Source organism: Telopea speciosissima, chromosome 1 (assembly GCF_018873765.1).
Source record: "Telopea speciosissima isolate NSW1024214 ecotype Mountain lineage chromosome 1, Tspe_v1, whole genome shotgun sequence".
Lineage (NCBI taxonomy): Eukaryota > Viridiplantae > Streptophyta > Magnoliopsida > Proteales > Proteaceae > Telopea > Telopea speciosissima.
Window position 1 is genome coordinate 30,889,706 of NC_057916.1, and position 26,205 is coordinate 30,915,910.

Here is a 26,205-nt window from a genome sequence, read left to right on the forward strand (position 1 = left end):
GGGTCTTAGTATATTCTCCAAAATACACTTCTAATACCTTCTCTTGCGCATTTGGAGCCTCGCGGTGAATGGATTCTCATTGACTGTGGCTGAAAAAAAATTCGGTTTTTTGTCCCATGGTATTGTTTGTTGATTAGTTGCAAATTTCACTTGATGGGTCACATGTCAATATTGAATTTCAATCTCAATCATATAGCCCATCATGCACAGACTTCTTCCCTCAATGCTTTTCTTCAAATTAAATGTTATAAGAAAAATATAAGCATTATTACGATAGCTGGTGATGAATTAACACATAACGTCTATAAATTATGAGAGCAAGAAGAACTGTCAAGTGAAAAAAAACCAAAGATTTAATTTAACTTTACTTTTGTTTCCTTATCTCCCTTGCAACCGGACAGAGCTGGAATGAAAATATTGTCAGAACTCAGAACCCCTAAGCCCTAGCGAAGAGAACAATCCGAACCCAATCCAACTCGATCAACCTCAGGCTTTATTATCTCAGCCCAAGCTCAAACTTAGCTTGAGGTCAAAGAATTTCAGCCTAACCTTGTGTTTGTCTCAGGTTTGCTCGGGCAGATTCAATGAAACCACCCATAGCTAGAGGCTAGAAGTAGGGATCTAAGTAGGATGGGCTTGGCCAGGCAGGTGTAGGCCCAATCCTACCGGCAGGGATTCAGGCAACGGTTGGGCTTGGGCCCGGTAGAACATCAATTGTCTCGAGTAGCACCCTAGCTGGTTTCAAGAAAGTGGTTACCTTACCAAAGATGGCCCTATATACACTACAAATCTAAGATGGGCTTTTGGTATATAAACCAGGATATTAAGGTTGTGCTTGACATGTATTCTCGGAATAGATTCTTGGTCTAGAATGCATTTTGAAATCCAATTCTTCTCAATGTTCTTACTTTCATAATGCGTTCTAGACCTAGCAATCTAGCATCTATTCCGAGAAGGCATACCAAACACAGCCTAAAATTGTGGTACATGAGCTTTCTTATGGGGAGATTTATGTTTAAGCCAAGCGCAGTAGGCAGATTACATGGTAGCATTTGCTATGATTTTTGGAATGCAGAATGCATACCAAACACAAACTCATGATAAAAATGTCTTATATGAACATTTTAAGTGCCAATAATTGTCATGTGGCTGAACAGATGGGGTCCGATTTGGTGAACATTAAGACCTAGGGATCCCCGTTCACATTTTCTTTTTCAGTTTTATCAAAATATATATTTTTTTTTGATGAAAATATCAAAGTTTGCCTCATGGCAAAATAGAACTTTAAATATCTAGGGTTATGGGAGCCGTAGTTGGAATATTGTAAGCACATGATGATACTTGTCAATATATGGGAGGATATTTGATTGAATTAAGCATTGAGATTCTTACCAAAAAAAATATTAAGCTTGTAATCCAAACTATGAATTCTCGATCCAACGGACAAAATAGTTATACCATCTGCGGACGTGGTACTATTTAAAGTGGTTGTGTAGAAAAGATTCCAACATGGTCGTGTAAGAGCCTTTTTCTACTATGTACGCATGATTCATGGGTCTCTTCAATGGAAAAAACAAAAAATCTTTTGGTGCTTATTCATTGAATAAGATATAGGAAAAACTTCCCCACAATGCTAGAGAGAGAGAGTGTGGTTTCCTGTCACATGATTTTTTTTATTCTTTTTTTTTTTTCTCATCTACTCTAAATATATGGGCCCCACATAGATGATACTTTTCAAGACAACCATGGGTGTGGCATTCAGATTCCTCCCTACACTGTGACAGCGTAGAGAATCCTTTCCTTAAACTATAGTTGCTAAATTCATAGTTTTATTTTTGGGCTGCCCATCAGGCGAAGCCAAATAGGTTATTAGCCCTTGACCAGCCCATGGATTTTCAGGCTTGATTAAAAAACATTGAAATACTTTTAATTTCAATGTTGGGCTGATCTTGGTCCAGGCTAGCTTAGCCCGAGCAAAATTCCATCAGTGACTCTCATTTTATTAAAGGTTTTATGGATGGGCACACTCATATTCTTGTATGGGCACCTAATGGTGCGGCATGGAAGGCTGCTATAGCAATTTGAACTGTTGGATATCTAAGAAATGGTTTGGATTTAAGGATATCAAAAGTAAACCGAAACCGTTTACCGAAATCGAACTGAATCGTTTAAATCAAAGCCGTGAAACGTTTAATAAATGATTCAGTTATGGTTTCAAAATTGAGGCCATTTAGGTAAACGGTTTGAACCGAACCAAACCAAGTAATCCATTTAACACTCTTAAATGTACACAATGTGCCAAAATCAAACAGAAACCGTTACCGAATCGAACCGTAAAATGTTTAATAAATGATTCGATTATGATTTCAAAATCGAGGCCATTTAATTAAACGATTTGAACCGTAACTAAACCGTTTAACACCCTTATTTGGATTAGAATCTTATCATTTATCTTTTCGAGTTTACTTACCTACATTTTCCAGCCCATACAAGGGTATGGACGTGCCTAACTATTGGTATTATTTAAAGTTTTAAAAGATTTTGCAAAAATTTTGAACTTTTTGCATTTTTTTGTTGTAGGTCCCAACTCCCAATATATAATATAACGATAATGAAATGTCAATATTGAAAAATATTGTTTACTTGGCCTGTGAACAATGCCTATCCTTCACAATTACCCATTTTAAGCCATGTGGAGGGTAAAGTCGATCACCTTTACTTACTTTGGTTGAGGAGTCCACATTTTGCATTAGCCATGCATCTATATTTCTCACTATGTATTCGGATTTTGATACGTATATTTTAAGCTACTAAAATAAAGATGTCACAGTTGATTTTTCAATTATTTTTTAGACCTTTATTGGGAAAAAGAACTTTGTCCGAGTGTGGATCTTGTGCCTAGATACAACATGGGACAACATGACCACCCCACCTCTATGAAAGGCGGATCGAAATCTTGTTTCTATTGATGCTTTCAATTCGCACCTACTCCCATTGGTCCCTGCTGGCCCCTAGCATAGGGGCCACACTCCCTGATAGAGAACACGTTTTCCATCTTTATATATGTTCATGTAGGAGGATCTATTTTTCTTTGAAACCTAGCAAATGAATGGAAATTGTCATAGAACATATCCACAATTTTGAGTACCAAAATTAAAGTGAGTTCAACTAATAGAAATTGTCATTAAACAATGAATTGGTGTGCAAGGCTATCCTTGGAATATGCTTTTCACATAATCCTACTTTTTCTTTTGGGAAAAAGAATGCTACCTTCTGGCGTGGTTCCTATACCGAGACACAGGAGCGCATGAGATATAAAAAATTGTACAAATGTCGATGCTCCTGTGCACACTCTCATTGGCCCCCGTGCTATTACAATATCCATTCTTCCAACTACTGTGGGCTAGTAGAGAATGTCCGGTTTGGTTTTCTGATGATCTATTTATTCTACGGGAGAGGCTTCCCCACGCTGTCAATGTAGTGAGAATTTCTCATGCCACTTAGTGGATAGAGGAATGGAATCATCTGAAAAAAAACCTCACATCGTTAGGGGTAGGGGGTTCAAAAGTTGGCCTGCACAGGTAGACCCAACCTGAACTGATCAGTTGAAGCCCAAGATCAATTCGACCGATTACAAAACGTGTTGGGCTCAAGCAAATCGGACATTCTCGATGCAAGGTAGTGGTCTGATGAACGCCCGACAAGGACTGATCAAATACTATGACTAGCCATTAACCGACCATTTATAGTTCGGTTAGCTCGTTTAAGCCCATTTAGTCTGATTATAACCCTATTATGGCCCTGTTAGGGACTGTTTATAGCCTGATAACAGCCTTATTATATCCCAATTAACCCGATTATGGACCGATAATTGACCAACCAAATAGAAACGTATCCATGCTGTGACCTACGAGGCTCAATTACCTAAACAGACGAAAATGGTGCAAGACCTTAAATTGATGAGTAACGATTAGGCCCGATCGAAACCAGTCGGGTGTGACTGATTAGAATCCTTATCCCCTCCAATTCGCTGCCCCTTCCAATTCCTCCAATTCCTCACATGGGGGCAAAAATGACCACCCTACCCCCTACCCGAAAACACTGCCCAAGGTGGGATCCACTCCCCCCTATTAGAGGAATTGGAGATGCCCGCAAAGTGGAGGTGATAATTATTCGACTGAATTGATACTCCTAGTGAGGGAAAGAGAGAAAGAAAATAATAATAAAAAAACCATTATGAGATGGCATACATTGGTGGGAAATTTTTTTCCCTTGTACTAAAGTGTTTAAAGCTATTAGATGAACCACCCTTTCCGATAACAAACCAAACAGAACTGCTTAAGACCATAAGTATAGAAAGCCTTCCCTACCTTGGGAGCCATTTTGAAATTCCCTCCATGCCCTACAGATATTAGTTTGCTTAAAATTTTCTAGCAAAAGAAACAGCTAATTTTAGTATGCAAATTGTGGCTTTGGATTGCATCATCAGAACCGCTTAAAATATTCCTAAAGCATTACAGGTTCAAAATTAACTCGTAATTTGAGTTAACTTCTACAAAAAGCATGAGATTAGACTATGAACCTAGTCAAGTTCGGGTTTTGGACCTTTTCATAGATTCTTAGTTTATTATATCTGTAATAGATTAGAACTTAAAAGTCTTGGGCAACCACTAACTCAAGTCCTAATGGATTTTAATTAAGTGTAAAGGGAAGAATATTAAAAAGAAAGAGAACCTAATTAAGCTTAAAATATTATGAGTTTTGTTTACAAGAGCATCACTTGTCATTCTAATGGAATAGGTCATGTGGTCCAAAAGGCATCCATTGAAATATCTGTGCTGGATACTCGATCTCTAAAAAACATGCAATTGCGACTAATGTTTCTTTCTTAATTAATCTTAACATTAATTTTATGAGTTTTTAGGTCCAAGGACTGGTTCTTGCAGCAAAAAGAGTGTTCGGCAATCTCCAAGGATTTGAGATGGAGACAAAAGAAGGGTCTCTCAAGATTTTAGTGTTCTTTTAGACCCAAAAAATATATAGATTGTATGGTTTACTTTCAAACATATCCAATCTTTGACCATTTTTTTTTAATGAGAATTGATATCTTCTTTATCATTTTTTATAAAAATTGATATCTTCATGGTTTGTAAAAAAAAGGATGAGTAGTATGCAAGCGTGGCCGTGTAGAAAACAAAAATCTATACATAATGCAGAAAATACAACGACGTAGAAAAAATATATGGTTCAGCAAGTTCTTACGCCCATGGAGTGAAGAGAGCAGTATCACTACTTGATGAGTTATAAATCACCCAACCAACCGGAGGTCGCCACATGGATGTGTTGAGACCGAGGCCTTTGGCCGAGCCGAGCACGACCCAGACCTGGCCAAACCGTTCACCCGAAAGGAAGCAACACTTCATTTTCGACCTGGCCGAGTGCATAGGCCGACCGCTCAGCCCGCCGAGGACCAGGCCAAGCACCCGGTGCGCGGCGCCATACCTTGTTCAAAGCGAGTAAATGATCTCCTCGGCATGGCCGAGGCTCAAGCCAGCCGAGCCATGAGCCGAGTCCATACAGGTTGGCCCAAGGTCAGCTGTTATGATTTGATCGAGCTCCAGCGTGGCCGGGGGAAACTCCCAGCCACATATGCCGAGGCCACGGCAGTCGGAGGCCGAGCACCGAGGCCACGACAATCGGAGGCCGAGCATCGAGGCCACGGCTGTCGGAGGCCGAGCACCGAGGCCACGGCCAGAGGCCAAGCACCTCGACTACGGCCGTCCGAGGCTGAGCACCGAAGCCGAGCCCTCCTCCACAGAAGCTACCATAACGTCCCACCGGGGATCACGGTGCCACGTTAGCACCGTCCGAGTGTCGCGGGATAAGGATCGAGCCACGACCCCATCACGATACCAAATCACACTCCAATAAGGACTCTTACCTTAGTGAGAGTCCGACCCCGAAAATAACTCTCCACTCCACCCTGTGCGGAAGAGCCCTACCAACAGAGGACTCTTACCATACAAGGACTCCTCCAACCGCCTCACCTCATTCTATAAACACTCAGGTATGAGCTCAAACGCTCATCTCACTTTTTATTAGCTGTTACGTTGTTGCACTGGAGACCTGACTTGAGCGTCGGAGAGTCTTTGGTCGGAGCCACACCGGCTCTCTTGCACTCACTCGATTTTTGCAAGCTCATCCATGGGCGAATCGGACGATGGAGGTTTTCACACGCAACACTACTAATAGAGAAAGGATACAAGCTCTCTTCTTCACGCCGCTAGGTGGTTAGAATTTCCAATTACCCTAGTAACCTCCATTGCTACTGTAAACAAATCATCACCTGTTAGGGAGTTACCTAAATGGAGATGAGAACGCAGTAGAAGGATCTCGTACGGATTTGGTTATAAACTTTACAAAGTCGAATGATCTTTTACAATCTTTAGATATCTCGAAAGAGTTCTCCACGGAGAACTCCATACCGCAAATCCTTGGGAACAAATGGAATCCTACATAATACACAGTAGTAACTTAATGAACAAGACTGAGAGAGAGAGAGGGAGACTAGAATCTCAACAATGGCATTAAGGTTAGAAGTGACCTGATTGCATGTGTATATACATAACCAGTCCCCACCTCCTCACAGTGTCTCACTCTAAATAGGAATCACAGAGAGAGTAGAAACCTATTGAGGAAAGGCCACCTCCTTAAGTGGCTAACCCAACTGATCCAATCGGCTGCCCCTATGTGTTATACCCGCACCCCGAGAATATAATTAAATATTATTTCTTTCTCGTGACGTGTAGATACCGCTATCATGTATGCTGGTGACCTGTTCTCCATGATGGTCAAACCCAGCTACAAAATCATTGACCACAGTACGGGCTTACTTGTGGAGGAAAGATTCCTCAACTGACGGAGGGGGAAATTCGTTGACGGCGACTTCGTTGATTTTCCTCCAAGTACTAGTTCGGGAAGTGAAGAGTACCAGAGAGTATACCCCGGAGCGTCGCCTCACTTGGACACCTCATTCAGTGATGAGCTTGACACTGCCGTGGCGAGACTGTTCGGGTCATGGGTGACAAACCATGACTAGGGAGATGTAAGTTCTAACCTTTAATTTAATTACTTACCCCTCCCTTCGGTGTCCTCGAAGTACGGGTCGGGGTTTGAACCACCCGAGCTATTATGGTTGAATAGGGAATACTTCAATTGTGGGTCCCACTTATTTAAGGAAGCATGTGATGGGCTTATAACCCAATGGTGGATGAACCCATCCCCAAGTGGATTCTTTTCTGTTTGAAACCTGTGGGCAGACCCATTTATCTTGAGAGGCCCATTGGGCTTAAGTGACCATTTAACTTAAGAACCCATTTAGCTCTCATGAACCATTTAGCCCATTAGGCCCATTTGTCTTAATGAGCTAAGAATGGGTTTCTATTCTAGTGTTACCCAACCAAACAGGTCCTAAGGTCACTTTTGCCTATTAAGAACTAAATGCATTTGTTTCTCTTTACTTTTCTCACCAAACCTAAACCGTAGAGGAAGAAGAGAAAGGAGAAGAGGTGTGGAGGAGCTTGTTAGGGAGGCTTGAGGATCTTGCTTCTTGGAGCCTCAACGTGGGTGCTACTTCCTTGAGGTAGGTAAGCCTTTAAGGCCCTCCCTTCCTTCTTTATTTGGTTTTTTGGGGTTGGGAGATGGTGGAGAATCGGTCTAGGGTTTGTCTTGAGACCCAAGAATCGATGAAAACTCATGGCCTTGATTTTGTGGAGCTATTTGACTCCATTGGCTAACCTCAAAGCTCCCAATCCCATCCCCATCAATAGACATAGGGTTTCTACCTTATTATGCCCTAAATGAGGTTCTCCTTACTTTCCTTTATTGAATCAATGGGTTGCATAGGCCTAATGGGGCCTTAGGACCTAATGTGCCAAGGAGAAAGCATTCTTGGTGTTTCATTTCCTCCAATCTACTTGGAAATGGAAGCCTTGGTGAAGAATTCTTTGATTTTGGAGTTTGAAAGCAGGTGGTTTTACCTGCGGTTTTAAGACCTACGAGAAACCACCCCTGCAACCACCCTGAGATCATCTCTTAAGAAGCTCTCTGTTGAAGTCAGTTTTACCTGCGGTTTCACATCTAAGGTAAAACCACATGTAAAACCGCACCTAGAAGAACCCTTCCTGAGCCCCTGTTAAAGTCGGATTTACGTGCGGTTTCATGTTCTGAGAAAAACCACCCATAAAACCGCCCGTTCTTAGAACTGCTGATATTTGACCTTGACCCACTGTTTTGACCATAACTTGATCTACGCATATTGTATTAATATGATTCAACTTGCGTTATAAACTAGACTCAAAGGGCTACAATTATTGTAAAGAAACCTTAGACCCAATATGAGTGTGTGATCCTTGAATGTTGATTCAAACCTGACTGATGTGTTTAGACAGCAACTTTATAACTTAAGTTTTATGTCGGTGACCTTACCTACTTCATGGCTATTGAAGTAGAACTTATTAGGGTTTAATGGGGAGTTTAACTACAACCTAAGATGCCCCTAATTATACTAATTAAATAATCTATTATGGTGCCAAGGCTTACCATTGATATCCTTAAAATCCCTTTCCCTCATTAGTTTTGGGTTGGGAACTTTGGAGTTTGAAGTTGGACCTTGAGGTTCCACTTGGAACCTAAGGGGTGACCTTGGTTTAGTGTTAGACCTCATTAATGAGGCATTGCCTCTAAGTATAATCCTAGAACCCCTCCTTACAACCTTATTGCTGAGTTTGAATTTCATTACTCAAAACCCTATAATGTGACCTTTGGGAGTTCAATCCCTTGAGTTCTCTAGACCCAATGAATTAAATGATGTAACCAGACCCTAGTGGACCCTAGGACACCCTTCCCTTGTCCTTGGGACTTAAAGATCCAAGTGGGACAAATTGGGTCAAAGAACACCCTCAAAATCGTATCATGCCTTGATCGAATGCAAGGGCGGATGCAAGGCTCTGCCTACAACCGAGCTTGCATCCGATGATGCCCTAAAGGCCTACGGATTGTGTAATTTATGGGGTTTCCCCTAAGGGATTTTCCCCCATCCTTTCTAACACTCTTCTACACTATCCTAAGCTTTATTAATTGTGTGAGGAGAAGCACTTAGCAGTCATCGAACGACAAATCAAATCAACGAAACACGAACTATATTATGAGTGGGGATTGGATCTTGTTTTATTTTGAGTGTTTCTATGTTTAAATATTGTGCTTGATGCATTCATGTTATGTGATGCACTTCATGCATAAATACATGTTTGTACTGGTTATCTATGAATGTGTTCATATGTGTGATAATTAATGACTATGTGTTACAAACGTGGTTGAAATTGTATGAGATGATACTGTGGTTTGTTTAATATCTTTCTTCATATATTATATTTGGCTTATCATGTGTTGTGTCGTGCTGGTACCCGGGTACTAGATGGTATGGGATGTTGATGCACCCGGAATACCTCTCGATACGATAGTTTTATATAATATATTGCATATTTGATTTGATATTTGTGTTAAAGGGATACGGAAGGTAGATGTGTAAGTTCCTACGCCGTATCACCTTATTGATAATCCAGCCCGAGGATCAAGGGTATATTTTGGTACAGTGGCTTAGGATTATCGGAGGCTTACTGGGAGACCAATGGTGTGTTCTGGGATCGGCAGACTTCCACTGATGCAGTTAGGGGTATATCGTTGGGGATCGAGAGTGTGTTCCGGTACCAGGGATACAATTCAATTACTCTACACAGCATAGCATTCATGCATACATTATATCTCATCATAATCATTATTCATTATTCATATTACATATCATATTGTTGTGTTTGTTACATGACTGTAAATAGGATCTGATGTGTAAATCATCATTGGTGGTATGGGACGTCAAGGATGTTTGCTCATTAGGTTCGGCTTGCAGTTCTATATTTGTTGTGTGTGTGGATTCAATTTTCTGCTCATTGGGCTAGTGGAAATTCACCCCTCGGGGAACCCTTCTTTTTAGATTGTGATGCAGGTTGTATGGTACCGGTGGATGATGAAGGACTCGGTAAGAGATGTTGATGCGAAAGTTGGTCTACGACCATTGATGCTTATCTTTACTCCTTGTTGCTTTCGATATTATATTGTTGGATGTATGTTTCATTCCTTTCTCTATATTTATCAAACAATGTCAATTGTATTAACTTTTAAATTCAAGGATAATTCACCTTATGTATTTATTACCATTGTAGTTATTCCCTAAATGAGGATCAACAGTATTTATTATAAGTCTTCCGCTATTCTAATAATTGATCTGATTCTCATTTATGTAAAAAAAGAAATTTGATATTTGATAATTTTCAGGCCGATTAGGGTTTTTCGGAAAGATCAACTGGGTCGTACCATACCACAGGGTCTTCGTTTTGAATTGCCACTAAAATTTACCATACCACATGGTCTTCGTTTTGAATTGCCACAAAAAATGTTAGAGCGATACAAACTTCGAAACAAGTACAAGAATTCAAAACACGCATAACATCTCTTATTATTAAAAGTTGAAAATTAAAGGGGTCCGTGTAGTAAAGTAAAGGTGTCACGTACTACTTTTTTGATGAAATTCTCAAAGCCCATCATATTCCCATCTGTCAACATCAAATCCAAACAAATTAAGACCTTATTTAGTTGTAATGGGTAGAGCCATAACTGGTTGTCTGGTTCTTCCATGGACAATCCATGGTGATAGAGCCGCATATAAATATCTTCACCACATGCAATGTATGGGCTGCAGCACATAGCCTGAAATACCCTTTCCGGCTTCTCCCTCAAATATGCAGAAAAGCTTCATTCCCTCCTTTTTGGATCTGGAGAAAACAAAATCATCCACTTGCAGAGGTTGAACACTTGTACCCCATTAATGGTAAGACATATAGATCTAGTGTTTTAAATGGCATCTTCTTTTCTTCCACCTAATTAAACTATATAGTAGGGGTGTCAATCGGGAGGGTTGGTTTGGGTTTGGTTTTTTCGGTTTCAGTGTGAGTTCAAGGGAAATCGAAATCAAACCAATAAGGACTTTTCGATTTTAGCTCAGTTTGTGATACCAGTTTCAATTCAGTTTGGTTCAATTTGAAACCTAGGTATAGACTGTTTTGGGTAGGGATTAGGTAGAGTTTTTAGGCTTTGGGAGTTGGTTTTACCGGTTTGGTCCTATCGGGCAGGCCAATTGGTTTAGCCCGAACCGAGCTAAAACTGTATTGTGCTCTAACCCGAAATCTGAAGCCGAACCGATCAAGTATCGATTCATTTTGGATCGGACTCAATCGAATTGGGCCTGGCCGATTTTACCGATTTGGTTTAGGTTTTGACAACCTTATAAGTATATACTACTTACATCAAAAGCAATCTAGGCTCTTCTATATTTAAGTTGCAATACCCCCATGAACACCAATGTAAACCAATATGAATCTAATAACAACTTCATGAAGAATAGTATGTTTTTTTTTTTATGTAATACATTGGTGGATTTGTTGCTTTTAGTTAATGTTGGGAATTCTCTCAGGAGGTTCTAAGGGATTACTGGTTACTCTTGGCAACATCTCTCCTCCTCCCCCCCCCCCCCCCCCCCCCCCCCCCCCCCCCCCCCCCCCCCCCCCCCCCCCCCCCCCCCCCCCCCCCCCCCCCCCCCCCCCCCCCCCCCCCCCCCCCCCCCCCCCCCCCCCCCCCCCCCCCCCCCCCCCCCCCCCCCCCCCCCCCCCCCCCCCCCCCCCCCCCCCCCCCCCCCCCCCCCCCCCCCCCCCCCCCCCCCCCCCCCCCCCCCCCCCCCCCCCCCCCCCCCCCCCCCCCCCCCCCCCCCCCCCCCCCCCCCCCCCCCCCCCCCCCCCCCCCCCCCCCCCCCCCCCCCCCCCCCCCCCCCCCCCCCCCCCCCCCCCCCCCCCCCCCCCCCCCCCCCCCCCCCCCCCCCCCCCCCCCCCCCCCCCCCCCCCCCCCCCCCCCCCCCCCCCCCCCCCCCCCCCCCCCCCCCCCCCCCCCCCCCCCCCCCCCCCCCCCCCCCCCCCCCCCCCCCCCCCCCCCCCCCCCCCCCCCCCCCCCCCAAACCCCCCCCCCCCCCCCCCCCCCCCCCCCCCCCCCCCCCCCCCCCCCCCCCCCCCCCCCCTTTTTATTTCTTCCCTTATAAATTTCAAATAATATATTATTTTTCTGATAGTCTGCATAAGAAGAAACTTATTTTTACACCCTATTTTCGGTTATCTAGACCGAAACACTATTCATGCTTATCTTCGGTCAATCGGGAATCAAAATACTAACCCATCAGTCTGCATGGATAGTTACTCTAACTAACCGTAACGATGGACCCAAAGTTGGTTACAACTGGTGAAGAAGATGGGAGATCCTGGACCTATAAGAGATTACCAACATCAACTATAAAAGGAAAGTTGGCTATGAAGAATGGATCCCCAAATCAACACAACAATTTTGTTATTTTATCTTTTATCTTTTTCTTTAGTTTTTTAGATGTAGACTATTAGATTTAGATCTTGTTAGAGAATAATTTTAGCAATATGTCTTTTGGTCCGTGTTTCAAAAGACATCCATTAGTATCAAGTTATAAGCTTTAACAATTTGTGATTGATAGAATTGTAAAAGCTTCAACAAATTCATTACTGCCAAGTGAGCAATTTGATCCTAGAGTAGTTTTAGTGTTAATGTAAATTAAATACCAAATTGTAAGCCTTACCAGTTCGGAGTTGGTGACTTGTAAAGACTTCAATAGATACGTTACTGCAAATAAGTAATTTGATTTCAAAATTCTTCTTTTTGGCATTGCAATTTTTTACAATTAAAAGTCCTTGGAACAATCGAAGCTTTAGAAAAATCTCACATTCTCTTGATTAGAAATTAGGTTCGATCCATTCGGACATCTTTCGAGCCCTTACAACTCTTGCACGTCTACGCATCTTCAACTCATAGATGCCATCGATGTCGGCAAATGTTGGTTATAACTTATGAAGGCATTCAAGATGATAATGTAAAGAAAACAATCTTCAAAAACATTTAAAGATGGGTAATTTGATCATTTTATTGTGCTCTTAAAGTGAGGGTGATCATCAGTTATCAATTTGAGGTGGTGGATTCAAAGAATGTAGATAATAATGTAAAGAAGTTTACAGAATACGAAAGGATATATATATGTCATAGCTTTTGGGTCTTTCAGCTTCAAGTCAATAGTCAATACTAAAAAAATAACGTGTAAAGCTAGCCCATCTTGAAATGTTAATTCCCAACCGTAAGAAAAAAAATATATACATTTTCAATTGACCTTATGACCAAACACCCCAAATAAAAGTCTCTTAAGGTGTTTTGCAAAGAAAGGTCCAATTTGACCTACAACCCTACCCAATTCCAATGCATAATGGAAATGGAAAGCAACCTTTCCTAATTTGTACAAAATAGGTGACAGTTCTCATATCTCGGTCAAATAGAATTATAATTAATTAAAGGAAAAAATCTTGTTGAGCACTATGGTTGGTTACAACAAGATTGTATCTTTTTTTTTTTTTTTTTTAAATTTATTTAATGTAATACTTAATGTGGGATAAAAAAAAAAGATTTTAAAAAGTTAAAACTCATTTTACGCAATTTATACTTTATACATGAAATGATAGGATTTATCTTGTCACTAAATAAATTTTTTGAAAATAAAACAAGGGGTTAAAAAATAAGATTACAATTTCTATATTCACCTACAGCAATATACATCCTTAATTAAAACAAGAATGATAAAAAAAATAAAAAAAAAGAAGGTTCAATATAGTGTATTTAAAATGACTCAAAATTTGAATGAAAAAGGTTCTAGATGGTTTCTCACTAAAATCAAGTACTTACGAGTTTCGCTTATGCTCCATCCCTCACTCGCCCCTGACAATTAAGTATCATAACAAAAATGATAGAGCTGAATCAAATTTAAAAATAAGACTAGATTTTACCATTAATTATGTAGTGTCATCCACGGTGTGGAAGCAAATTTGAATTTGTCAAATTCTTTCAAAGATTAGATCTTACTTTTTGGCTTGCATGTGCAGATGGACTAGCAACAACAACAGCTTTATCTCATCGAAAGGTCCCTTTGGGGACAGAGTGTACACGATATGGAGAAATTATGGAAACAATAGATCATGTTCTTCTTGCTTACTCATTTGCAAGGGCAGTGTGGTTTGATAGCACTCTATCCTATACTCGGATACACCAGTCTATGTCTTGAATTCAAAATTGGGTAACTTTGGGGACTCATGGGGAGAGAATTTATTGTGAGACTACCGTCTCTTTTTTCAGCTTCATTGCATTGTATATTTGGCAGGCTTGCAATGATTTCATTTTCAGAAGGCATTCTTAGTCTCTAGCTTATGTTATTAAACAAATTTCAAGAATCATGTGTTGCCCCTCAATCAAATGGCTCACCTCAACCGGTTTCTTACATGCGTCTACAACACTTATCGACTCCATGCCTGTATTTACATTAGACTACTCTTCATGCCATTCAATAAATCCACCCATTCAACTATAGATTTGCAATCTCCAAAATGCTCCCTCATCTGATTTAATCACAAATTTGTATCGCTAATTTTATACAGCACATTCGCACTTTTAAATGGATGGGTATATCAATAATTTCCATTTAATTGTTAGTAAAATGTTGATTTGCCCTTAAGGTTATTATGAAACTCAATATGAGAAATTGGCGGGGCAAAGCAAAAGACCTAATTTTTTGTATACAATTTTGAGTATGAACCTTGTGAGTGTAACATCCCCTATGCATCCTGAATCTCTAGGGAACTGAAGCTGATCATGGTTGTTCGTTTATTTGGTAAAGAACCCCACAGCCACAAGGTTGGTAAGAATATTGAGTGCTTGATGTGAATATTTTAACTTGCAACTTCTTCACACACCTTTGCTTGCCTGTTGCAGGATTCTCTGCAGCTCATCTGCAAATCCTTGTAGCAGAACTGGTTTTCGAATCATACCATTCATCCCAACTTGCAGGCATCTTTCCCACAAACCTTCATCGGCACTAGCAGTCAGTGCTACAATCAATGGCCAATTCCGGCTTCGGAACTTTCGAATCCTCATCGCAACATCAAACCCATCCATATCAGGCATGTGGAGATCCAAAATAACAATTTCAAATCTAGTCCCAGAGGGACCGAGAGCACTCAGGCAGTCAAACCCTGATGATACAGCAGACACACGGCAACTGAGCTTCTCAAGAATCTTCTTAGTCACAGCCCTGTTTACATCATCATCATCAGCCAATAAAACTTGAAGACCTCTGAAATCTGAAAATATATGCTCTGACGATCCTTGTGGTTCAAAGACTCCCCTCCCAACTGGACTTTGTCTCTGTAACTTAAGGATGAGTGTCATGCTTTGTGCAAGACCTCGAGTGCTTGGGATAACCCAGATGTTGCCATGCATCATCTGCATATTATCACAAAGGTTAAGTGAAACAAATAATAAAATATAAACTGCAATGAATTCCTGGGCCATGGCTCAGGAAACACAGGTTCTTCATTAAAATTATAAACAGAAAAAAAAAAAAAAAAAAAGAGGTGGAGGTTAGTTTCCAACATAAGCAAATCTCGCTGGTCACTGCTGCACTAAAAAATTCAAATCCATAACTAGGAAATATATCACATATATCTTCACAAATTAGGTAGTTGAGATAAGACTTTCATGAGTTAAAGTTGGATTGGCTGCTTTAGGTATACAATCTATTGATGATTAACAGTGATTAACAGCTTGTTTTCCAGTAAAAACTTTGAATAAGCAAGGAATTCTCTGTTGGTTAAAAAATGCAGAAACACAAGTGATCCTTAAGGTCGGCCAGTTGCAACCTAATGGACAAACGATAATTTTGGAAAGAGCAAAGATGGTTTTACCAAAGAATCCAGATGTAGTAGGCTCCATGATATGCTTTTCATAGGTCAAATGTTAATCGTCGCAACATATCTGAATCCTATAAGAATGAAGATACTTAGCTGATTTTATTAGCCAAGTACCTCCACTGGGTATGACTTGGATTTTTTTTTCTGGGGTGGGGTGGGGGTTTCTAGGAATTGATATGATTTGGGATGTCAAATACATGTCACCCTATTTCAGCAAATATGGATAATGTCGTTTCCTGGATCATAGAAGCAGCACAACTCCAATTTTTGCAAGTCTAATTCCAGTCTCCATAATAGTTTTAAACACACATTTTATTTACAATACATTAAAAGAAGTGTGCACCCAACTTGATCAATTCATAATCCAAAATCATAGAGATGACTAGATGAACCATAAGTTTTATAAATTTTTTGGTAAGTTTTAGAGGAAGAAAAATGGTTATTGGCTGCTCAAATGATGTACTCACAAAATTTATTCATCCGACTTATTAGCAGCATAACTTCCCAACTTTCTAACACAATTTATGCAACCCTAGGTGAAAAGGAAAAAAAATTAGAAATATTACCAAAACTATCAAGAATTCTTACCTGGACAAGTTTTTTGCACATGCTGAAACTAAGGCCTCCTTCAATCCCCTCACTGTTGTGTCTCCTATTTGCAAGCTGCATCATTGAAACTGAGCCTTCTGATTGAGAACAACCATTGTCAATCCCAATTTCAAACTTTATAAAAGCGTACCCATCTGATGAATCTGGTCTCCAAATAGCCCACTGTTTCTCATTACTTCCTGCATTTCCAATCTCCGAAAGGACCCGGAAGGTTATAGATTCTCCTCCATGACACCCACCCAAAAGATTCCCAAACATATGCAGAATCACCTGAAAAATTCTTCTATCATCACCCAGGACCCAGTCAGGCACCGAGTTCTCAACCTCAATGCAGAAATCAAGACCTTTACAAACACAGAGACACTTGGCAAGGCAAGCTGCTTCCTTCACCATCGGATGTAGCCGGAAAGATCTCATTTCTAATGGAAACCTTCCCCTATCTGTATTTGAGATCTCCATGACATCATTTATCAAAGTCGACAGAACACTGCTGGTCTTCATCATTGCTTCAACGATGATCTGTTGTTCACTATTCATATTATCATGCTGAATCATAGAAAGTAGACCCAAGATTGAGTGCATTGGCCTCCTCATGCCATGGCTCATCACCTTCTGGAACGAGTTCCTTGCTTGGCTCGCCATCATAGCATTCTTCCTAGCCAGTTGCAGTGCCCGGTTTTGCTCCACCAGTTTCTCTCTCATAAGTTGAGATTCTTCTAAAACCGCAGCATGGGAGAGCGCAACAGCTACCTGATCAGCAACCACCTCAACTATCTCCAGTTCATGGAAACTCCAAACTCTAGCTGGTGTATTTGGAAGAACCAAAACCAGTACTGCATAACACTGCTGAATTAACTCCGGTGTACCCCCTTTGAAGTTTGATACCCTCAGCATTGGCATCCGTATTGCCGCAACTGCCCCCGGCGGCTCACCAGAACCACCACTGCTCGCCATCCCAAGGGCCGAGTCAGCCCCGAGGATCTTCACTCCCTTACTCTCCTTGACCTTTTGGATGTCCAGATCACAGACTGGTATAGAGTTACAGTAGGAATTGGAAGATCCCTTCAACTCATGAGTGAGGAACATTTCCGTTTTGTTCTCATTGGGCATCCATACTGCACAATTCTGCAGGTCCAAAGTCTTAGAAAGCTCAACCAGAGTGGTGTACAATATCGTATGCCTATCAAGTGACTTCCTTATCTCGTGGGTCAGCATTCGGACATGCCAACTTGCTTCCTTCTGCTTCTTCATCATTCCAACCTCTCTATCGAGCTCCCAAGCCTTCTTCTTTAAGAATAGCTCTCTGACCTTTACTTTGAGGAGCAGAGGGATAAGGGTTATAAGGGTTATGGCAGTGGCACAGGAGACCACAGCAGTGAGGAATTTGGCTACCGTGAGGGCCAGCATCAGCTGGAATGAGTGTGGAGCATAAGTCCAGCCATTGAGCAAATGGGTCAGCCCACAGAGGACAATGAAGGCGATGAACTGAAAAAGTACCCATTTGAAGGGGACGTTGGAGCAGCTAACGAAGTAAAGGAGCTCAATAGGGATGGAAAAGTAGGCCACAGCGATCAGGAAATCACTCACTCTCTGGCATTCTAGGATGTTCTCCACACTCCAGAAGCCTTCTTCATCGCAGTTACAGCGGCCGTACCCACTCTCAATGGCGGAAACAGAGAGGACGAAAGAAGAAATCAACAGCCCACGAGCTACCGCTTTTAACATTGCATCTAAGGATGCTGCTTCAAGCCATTTATGAATAAAGTCTGATCTTTCAAGAACTACACGATACAGGAAACAGGATTAAAATGCTAGATACTTAGAACCACGCTTGCAGATCCATTCCCTGTACCAAAAATGCCACAAATAAAACCGAAAAGCCATTAGAATGCAAAGAATCCCACGTCTTAGATTTTGAGATCTAAGAAAATTAATGTAAGATCCAAACCTCCAATCCCTCCATTCCTCTCTCTGGAAAGCCCAAAACATCAAATTCGATAATTTTCATATTTTGATGATTTCCTCGTTCCAAATTTCCTCCAAACCCAGCCCCCCCACCCTCCAAAAAAACAAAAAAAAAATCCTTTCCTCTGCCGTCTTTCTCACATATGGGTTCCTAATTCTTCCCCCCCCCCCCCCTCCCACTCCCAAAAAAAAAAAAAATTGTTCTCCGTTTCCCGTCCTTTTCACAAATGCATTCGTGTGTAAAAAAAAGAAAATCTCCTCCACTCACAAATCAAAGCAACAAAAATGAAATTAAGAACAAAAAACGAAGGTTTAAAGAATTGCAAATCTCAGAGCTTTTAAAAAACAGAATCCAGAAATGCAGAGAAAGTAGAAGCAGTACCTAATCTCCTTAGAAAAAACAAGCAAACACACGATCAGATCCTATCCTCCTTAGTCCTTCCATTACTTGGCCAGCCCACCTTGACACTTGAGGGTTCCAAATTCCAAAACTGACTAATTTGACGTTTTCGTAATCCCACCGCCACCACCTCCCTTTTATCCATCTAATCTTCAAAACTTTTAGTTTCAGAAAACTACCACCACCAACCACCTCCTTCCCATTCATAAACAAGCAACAACTCCACGCCTTCTCCCCCTTCCTATTCCACCAAGAGGGTTGGGGGAAGTTTATATAAATATTAAAAAAAAACCCTCCTTCCAGAAAACCAGTCTCGAGGAACCCACCAAGGAAACCCGGTTTTCAGAACAGGAAACCCGGTTTTCAGAACAGGAAACCGGCCATCTCGCACCGTGAAAGCAGCTGAAGCCTCTCTGCAGAGCGGGGGAGAAGCGATTTCGGTTTCGGCTTCTGGGTTTGTGACTTTGTGTTGGATTTGTAAGCAAAGAAAGAAAGTATATTCAATATATTTGATTCCCCCGACCCTTTTACTGGATTTGGGTTTTTCAAATTTTTACTTTGAGGGTCGAGGACATGAAGCTTCAAAGGAGACGAAGAAAAATAGCTTTTGAGAGCATTGTGATGTCGCTGCTGTGTGTTGTGCTGTCTCTAGATTCTGGTTCTGGTCTGGTTATTATTCATTTATTCAGAGAAACTAACAAAACAAAAAAAAAAAGATGAAGAAAAACTGTGAACGAGGAAGCGAAGGAAACACAAGGAAAGAGCAAAAGAGAGAGAAAACGAAAGTGGAAAAGGCATTATTCTTAATGCTGTGGGACCTACTCTAGTAGGACCCACTTGGATACATGAAGAGAACCTAGACGCTCTTCCCCCTTCCTCTTTCTCGTCCCTCGTCAGACGGGGCTCAGAACCATAGATAGTGAAAAAAAAATAAAAGAATATTTATTTTAATTTATGGTTATGAAAGCGAATAAATAAGTACTTTCAATTTATTTTCGCCGTCTCGAGACGTTACTTTTGCTTTTTTCTTCTTCGACTCTTTCTCTCCTTCGTGGTCGTAATGTATTGCATCGAGGAAAATTAACGTCACACGTGTCAGAAAGATAGAGTCGAAGTTTTAAAAATGTTAGCAAGTTGCATTCTAACCGAGTTTCAAAGTTTCGCCGACTCGGACATTGGTGAGATAATTCGTGGACAGGTGTCAAACGCTCAGTGAAGATTTTGATCGGGATGAGTTGACACATTCGGGTTTCGATGTGTGTCAGTTTTCACCGCTTTGTGTAATCGGCTGATCGATTAGGGTTCCTTATTGGTTTTTTTGTTGCGTGGTCCGTCCTATTGGTTGGATCCAGTTTGGTCCAAGGAACAAAAATTCGATCGAAATCTTTAGAAATCATCGAGTTAACTCAATTTTTTAGGTTTATCGAGACAGGTTGAAGGAAAATTTTATAAAATCCTTGGATTCGATCGAATTTTGATGGTTTTGACTAGTTTTGATCATATTTTTGTGATTTCGACACATATGCCCATCGAAACTAGGAGAAATTTGACTCAAAACTTGGATAGATGGGTATTTATGCTAGAAACTGTCAAAAACCAGGACAGACACTTAGTTATGTCTAATATCATTACTTAAGATATTATTCATAAATAAGCAAATACCTTCTATTTAAATCTAATAAAAATAGTCAAAAAATCAAATTTTAAACAAAAAAAAAGGCAACCCCCTAGTTCAAGAACAAAAACTGGATTTTCAACGGTAAATATAATTTTCAACTTTCTAATGCTCGGGTTTTTCTCAAATCTAAAAATTTCATAAATGTCATTATGGTAAAACATTGCTAAAAACCAAAAGTGCAGTAAAATATTCATTTGTTTTGATGTTCAAAATTTTTTTTTCATTCAGAGTGATTTTGACAGCATTCGCGCATACCAAATTAAGTTTGACCGGTACATAACTCTTTCAATATAAATCAGATTTAAGCAATCTAGGATTTATTGGAAAGCTATCAAAACAAAGCTTTCTAACAAATCTAAGATTGCTTAAATTTCATTTATATTGAAGGAGTTATGTTCTGGTCAAACCTTATTTAATATTTTGATACCATGTCCAAGAAAAATATACAGTATGAAACTTAGATCAAAACCACAAGTAATATTTTTAGTGTTCTCTATGTGAAACTAATGCATGGATTGAGTTTAAAATGTCAAAAATAGGCAGCACAACAAGAATCAGAACAAAAAACCAACTTCTGGATCTCGAAACCAAGGCTCAAGTTAGTTTGGAGAAAATCCCAAGTTTCGACTGAGATATGGTCGAAACCGAGACGAATTTGTTTTCTGGCTAATCAAGACCTAGTCGAAACCCGATTTTTAGAACCTTGGTTTGGTCTCAAACTGAACCCGATTGCAAACATGATGTCGGCCCGATTTTTAAGAGTGCCAATTTAGGATCGAAAAAAAAAAATTTGAAACTGAATCCAGTCATTTAAAACAAATTAATTTGGTTTTGGTTGCATCTGAAATATATTTTTTTCGATTTCATTCAAATAGAATCAAATCGAATAAATTCTATTATATTTTAATGTTTTAATCAGAGGATGATAAACTCTTTTCTTATTATTGAAAAAACTTTGATAAATTACATGGTTTTTTTTTATTTATTATTTATTAGTGAAGATGTAAAAAGTTTGGCCAAAGACCTAATATAGGGTCCAAACCAAATACAAATAGGATCAACATCGAACAGTAAATCAAATATGGTACCGAATAAAAACGGTTTTAGTTTGAAAAATAGACTCCTATTTTTTTTTAATGGTTGATGTTCTCTATGCCGTAACGCAGGCTGCACCCAGACACATGGGTTGGGTATTGCTGCCATTCAGGGGGTTAGGGTGGTTATTTCGCCCACCCCCCATGTGTTTAGGCTCAGCCTGCGCCCCCGGCACAGAGAACATTTTATCGTTTTATTAAATTCCACATGTTGTATCTTGAACCGAAACCTAAATATTTAATGGGCAAGAGATATATACTTGGTCGCATGATCTCTACACAAACGTCTAAACCAATGGGGGAGCATGTCTAGGTATCTACCTAGGGGCAGAAGCGTCATTTCATGGTGTCCTGTGAGAGGGCATAGAAAACACCACCAAGTTTCTCATATGTAATTGACATCTACCTTTATTGGAGGAGCGAGGTTACCTTTGTGCCTTTACATTCCATTACCCTTATTGCACTGGTCTCCCCTGCTTGACATTGCTAAGAACATCATTGCGAAATCCCCTGAGGACTTGCAACTCATCCTCGACAACCTGCAACTGCTCCTAAAGGTAAGTTAATCCGCTCTCTCTCTTCAATTTTATGAATCCCTTCTCTCTTCCATCTCTCTCTCCTCCTCTCTCTCCTCTCCCTTCTCCCTCATGACGCAACCCTACTCTAAATCATTTGAAATTTTCTTTTTGATTCTAATTCCTAAACTAATTTTTGCTGCATTGTTAAGTATGTAGTCATTTTTAGGGATTTGATCATTTCTAGGGTTTTAATCACTTCCAGGATTTAAGTGAGGAATTAGAACCAAAATGACTACGAAGAAAGAGGGAGATAACGAGAAATCTTAGGTTTTATTTCCTAACAAAAATTAACAGAGTAAAATTATTCTGGAAATCTGTTAACCTTTGTGGGGTTGCCCTTGAAGACTTGTATAAAGAATGGAAGTATATAGTGAATGTCATTAAACTATATGTGTATAATGTTCAGGTATGTGAACATCTGACCACTGTTTATACCATCAATAGCTTCCCTAGTTCAGTAGTTGGTAAAGATAATCAAAGTGGTAGGCAAGATGGTGAATTTGAATTTGTTTCTACTGTTGAGAGTGTTGTTGATGTTAAAAAGGGTGCTACGACTGGTAGGGCTTTTAGTATGAGCGATTCAAGTGTTAGTGTTAGTGGAAGTGGAAGTGGTAAGTATGCTACTTCTGGTAGGGGTACTGCAACGGTAAGGGTTGCTAATAGGAGTACTGCCATTGTAGGGGGCAATTACTAGGGGGTTCAGATGATGCAAGGGCTGCTAGTAAGAGTGTTGCCAATGTTGGGGGAAGTACTGAAGTAGGGCTGCAACAAGGTCGGGTTGGGTCGGGCTTTATGAAACCCTAGCCCAACCCTAAGTCCCCTTAGTTGGGTCCGGGCCCGATTCGACCCTGACTTAGGGCCAGAATAATCTAACCTTGACCCGCACTCAGGGTCAGATCAGGCTGACCCTGATTGGCCCTGATCATGGGGAACGAGAAGGATATGCATGAGCTGGAATGGGCCGAGGAGAAAATTATCAATTTTATATAAAATAATACTATAATAAAATGTATTATATCACTTATTATCTTCATATATAATATATTATATAACAAAATGTGGGTGATATTTAAAATTTATAATATATCTATTATATCAACATAATTTTTATAGTATAACTTAAAACAGGGTCGGGCCGGGTCGGTCTGAGCCAGGCTTAGCCCAAGGCCTCAACCCTGGCCCGACCTGATCCTAACTCAGGGCCAAAAATTTCCAGCCTTGACCCACCCTGAGGACCAAATATCTCGGCCCAAGCCCTGTTCAGGCTTAGGGTGGGTTTGGACCGACAGAGCCAAACTTGCACCCCTAGGGGGAAGTGGTAGGAATTCAAATGCTGTAGGAACTGGTAGTAGGAGTAATGCCATTGTTGGTCGAATTGGTTTGCCTCATGGTGATGCAAGGGCTGTTAGTAAGAGTGTTCCCACTTGGGGAAGTGAATTCTAGTAGGAGAGTTGGCATTGTTGGTGGAAGTGGTTTACATTTTGATGATGCAAGGGCTACAAGTAAGAGTGTTGCCATTGTTGAGGGAAGTGGTACAACTTCAGGTGTTGTAAGGGCTACTAGTAGGAGTGTTGCCATTGTTAGGGGAAGTGGTAGGGGTTTAGATGATGTAAGGGCAGCTAGTAAAAGTGTTGCTACTATACATGAATCTTTCCGCCAATTTGATGATTCATCAGATGATGATGAATTGAAGATAAAGTTGATTATGAAAGTGAAAACTCTAGTAATAGTGACGAGGATTGAAATAATAACTATGAAGAGAAGGAAGATGGGGATGGGGATAGTAATGATGATTTGTTATATTGCCATTCTTATTTTCATCTAAGTTATGCATTTCTCTAAGTTAGAAATCCTAATTCTATGGTCGACATCCTTAGGTCAATTGTACAGAATGATTAAAACCAAAACTAAGGTTAACATGAGGAAGGATGGAACATTATTTACAAGGCAAAGAAATTTAAGAACCAAAATAGTAAAAAATACAAAATTGCTCCTAGAGGGCCAAAATATGTACAACTGCATGAAATTGCATTTAAATATCACAAATGTCTAGAATATGATTAAACAACATTATAGCATTATAGGCATGCATATGAATTATTGAAAATGTTTACAAGGCTAAAAAGTGTAAGATAGTAAAATTAGCAAAATGCCCCTAGTAGCGCAAAAATGCAAAAATGCAAAAAAAAACTTATGAAAAATACAATTTCATGCTTGAAACATGTATATGAAAATTAAACCATGCAAAGTGAGTGGCAAGAGCCCTCCCGGAGCCTTAAACAAACTTTGGTCACAAAATTACCAAAATACCCCTAGGGGTAAAATGGTAAAAAGTATTAAGACATTCATTTTAGAATAATTCCAAACATTATGAATGATGTTAAATATCCTAAAATGATAATAGGCAAAATTTAAGTGCTAAAAAATTATTTTGGGCATGTACGGTGAAATGACCAAAATGCCCTTGGGGGCAAAAATGCCTATTATGCATGAATGTAACATGAGACGAGTATGCATGCATGTGAAAAAATTTCTAAAATCATTCGAAATGTCATGGAATGCATGAAAATTATTTGTTTCTGTTTTTTTTTTAATAATTTTTTCATGTTTTTGGGATTTTTATGAAATTACCAATATGCCCTTAGAATGGAAAGATGCAAAAATGACATGCAAGTTAACCTCATCCGTTAAAGTGGATAGTCCTAAATCATGAGGAACATCTTAAGGTGAATCTAATAATTTTATTAGACTGAGAAAACCTTAGTAAACAATTTTTTGTATTTTTCTAATGGAAATGTGCATAAAGGGTAAAAAGGGAAATGCATTTTTAGAAAATAGCATGGATATTTTTTAAATGCAAAAAATAAATAAAATATGAATGATGATCTTATATACTGATGTGTCATGTACATCTACTGAAATGGCCGAAACTCATCACGCACATGTCATGGTATTTTTATCATGTATTTTACCCTATTTATGGAAAACATGAATAAATGCATTTAAAAAATGATAAAAATAACTTATATGCACAAATGCATGATAAATTGTAAGTTGTGCTATGCTACATGATCTCAAACTATACGAACAACATGTGCATTTTTATTTTTATTTTTTCCTCATTTTTTGCATCAAACCTAGAAATGACATCTATGTCTTAGGGGATGGGGAGCTTCCACAAAATGATACATACATAGAAAGCAATTGCCATGGAGCCTAGAAAAAATAAAAATAAAATGAAAGGACTGTTCCATATATTTTTGGCTAATTTTATGTATTTCTGATATTTATTATTTTCCAAAATGCTAAAGTAGGGGTAAAAAAACAGAAAAATGCAAAAACCATGTTTTGATGACTAATTGTCTCAAACCAAAACACAGAGTTACACTAATCAAAATATGCGCTTTAAGCCTAGGATAAAGGTTAGACCCAAAACACCCTTAACAGATTCAAATTTCACACTCTCTTAAAATGTTCTCAAGAGCAAAAGTATCCAAAATAAAATCATTTGGACCCCGAGAACATTAGTGGACATCAAACATAGTGGGGACATCTTAAACAAAAAGTTCAAATTTTAAAATATATTAGCTATTATAAAGATTTTTTTCTACTCAAAAAAACTTGTTTTCACTAAGAAAAATCAAAATAAATACAAAAATAAAATACAAATTAGAAAAAATTACCCTTGAAACATGGGAGTATCTTAGATCAATGTAAGGATCTTTGAATGGCCAAATTTTGCTGCCGAAATCCATCAATAGCCACTCCAAGTATGGTTGGTCCGAATGGCACAATAGGTGAAGCAAGGGTATTGGAAAATTTTATAAAAATATTGGGAAGGAGTTTGGAGACATTGCAGCTTGCAATGGAAAGAGAAGAGTGAGAGCTACATAGTGTGTTGGACCCAGAGTGACAC

The 26,205-nt window shown here is 39.8% G+C and overlaps 1 protein-coding gene across 2 annotated transcripts in view; it reads right to left on the minus strand.

Annotated features, from left to right (window-relative positions):
* LOC122664841 (protein EIN4-like) overlaps window positions 1-19,194 on the minus strand; it is a 32,659-nt gene extending 13,465 nt beyond the window's left edge. Inside the window, exons 1-3 of one of the 2 annotated variants that reach the window (XM_043860854.1) lie at window positions 18,922-19,194; window positions 16,554-18,420; window positions 14,645-15,498 (exon numbers count right to left, since the gene is read on the minus strand). In XM_043860854.1, the coding sequence (XP_043716789.1) occupies window positions 14,962-15,498; window positions 16,554-18,299 (2,283 nt within the window). In that variant the 5' untranslated portion in view covers window positions 18,300-18,420; window positions 18,922-19,194 and the 3' untranslated portion in view covers window positions 14,645-14,961. Of the gene's footprint in view, window positions 1-14,644; window positions 15,499-16,553; window positions 18,454-18,921 lie in introns of those variants that run through there. The other variant, XM_043860862.1, reaches the window with a different exon arrangement.
* Between the last annotated feature and the right edge of the window lie 7,011 nt (window positions 19,195-26,205).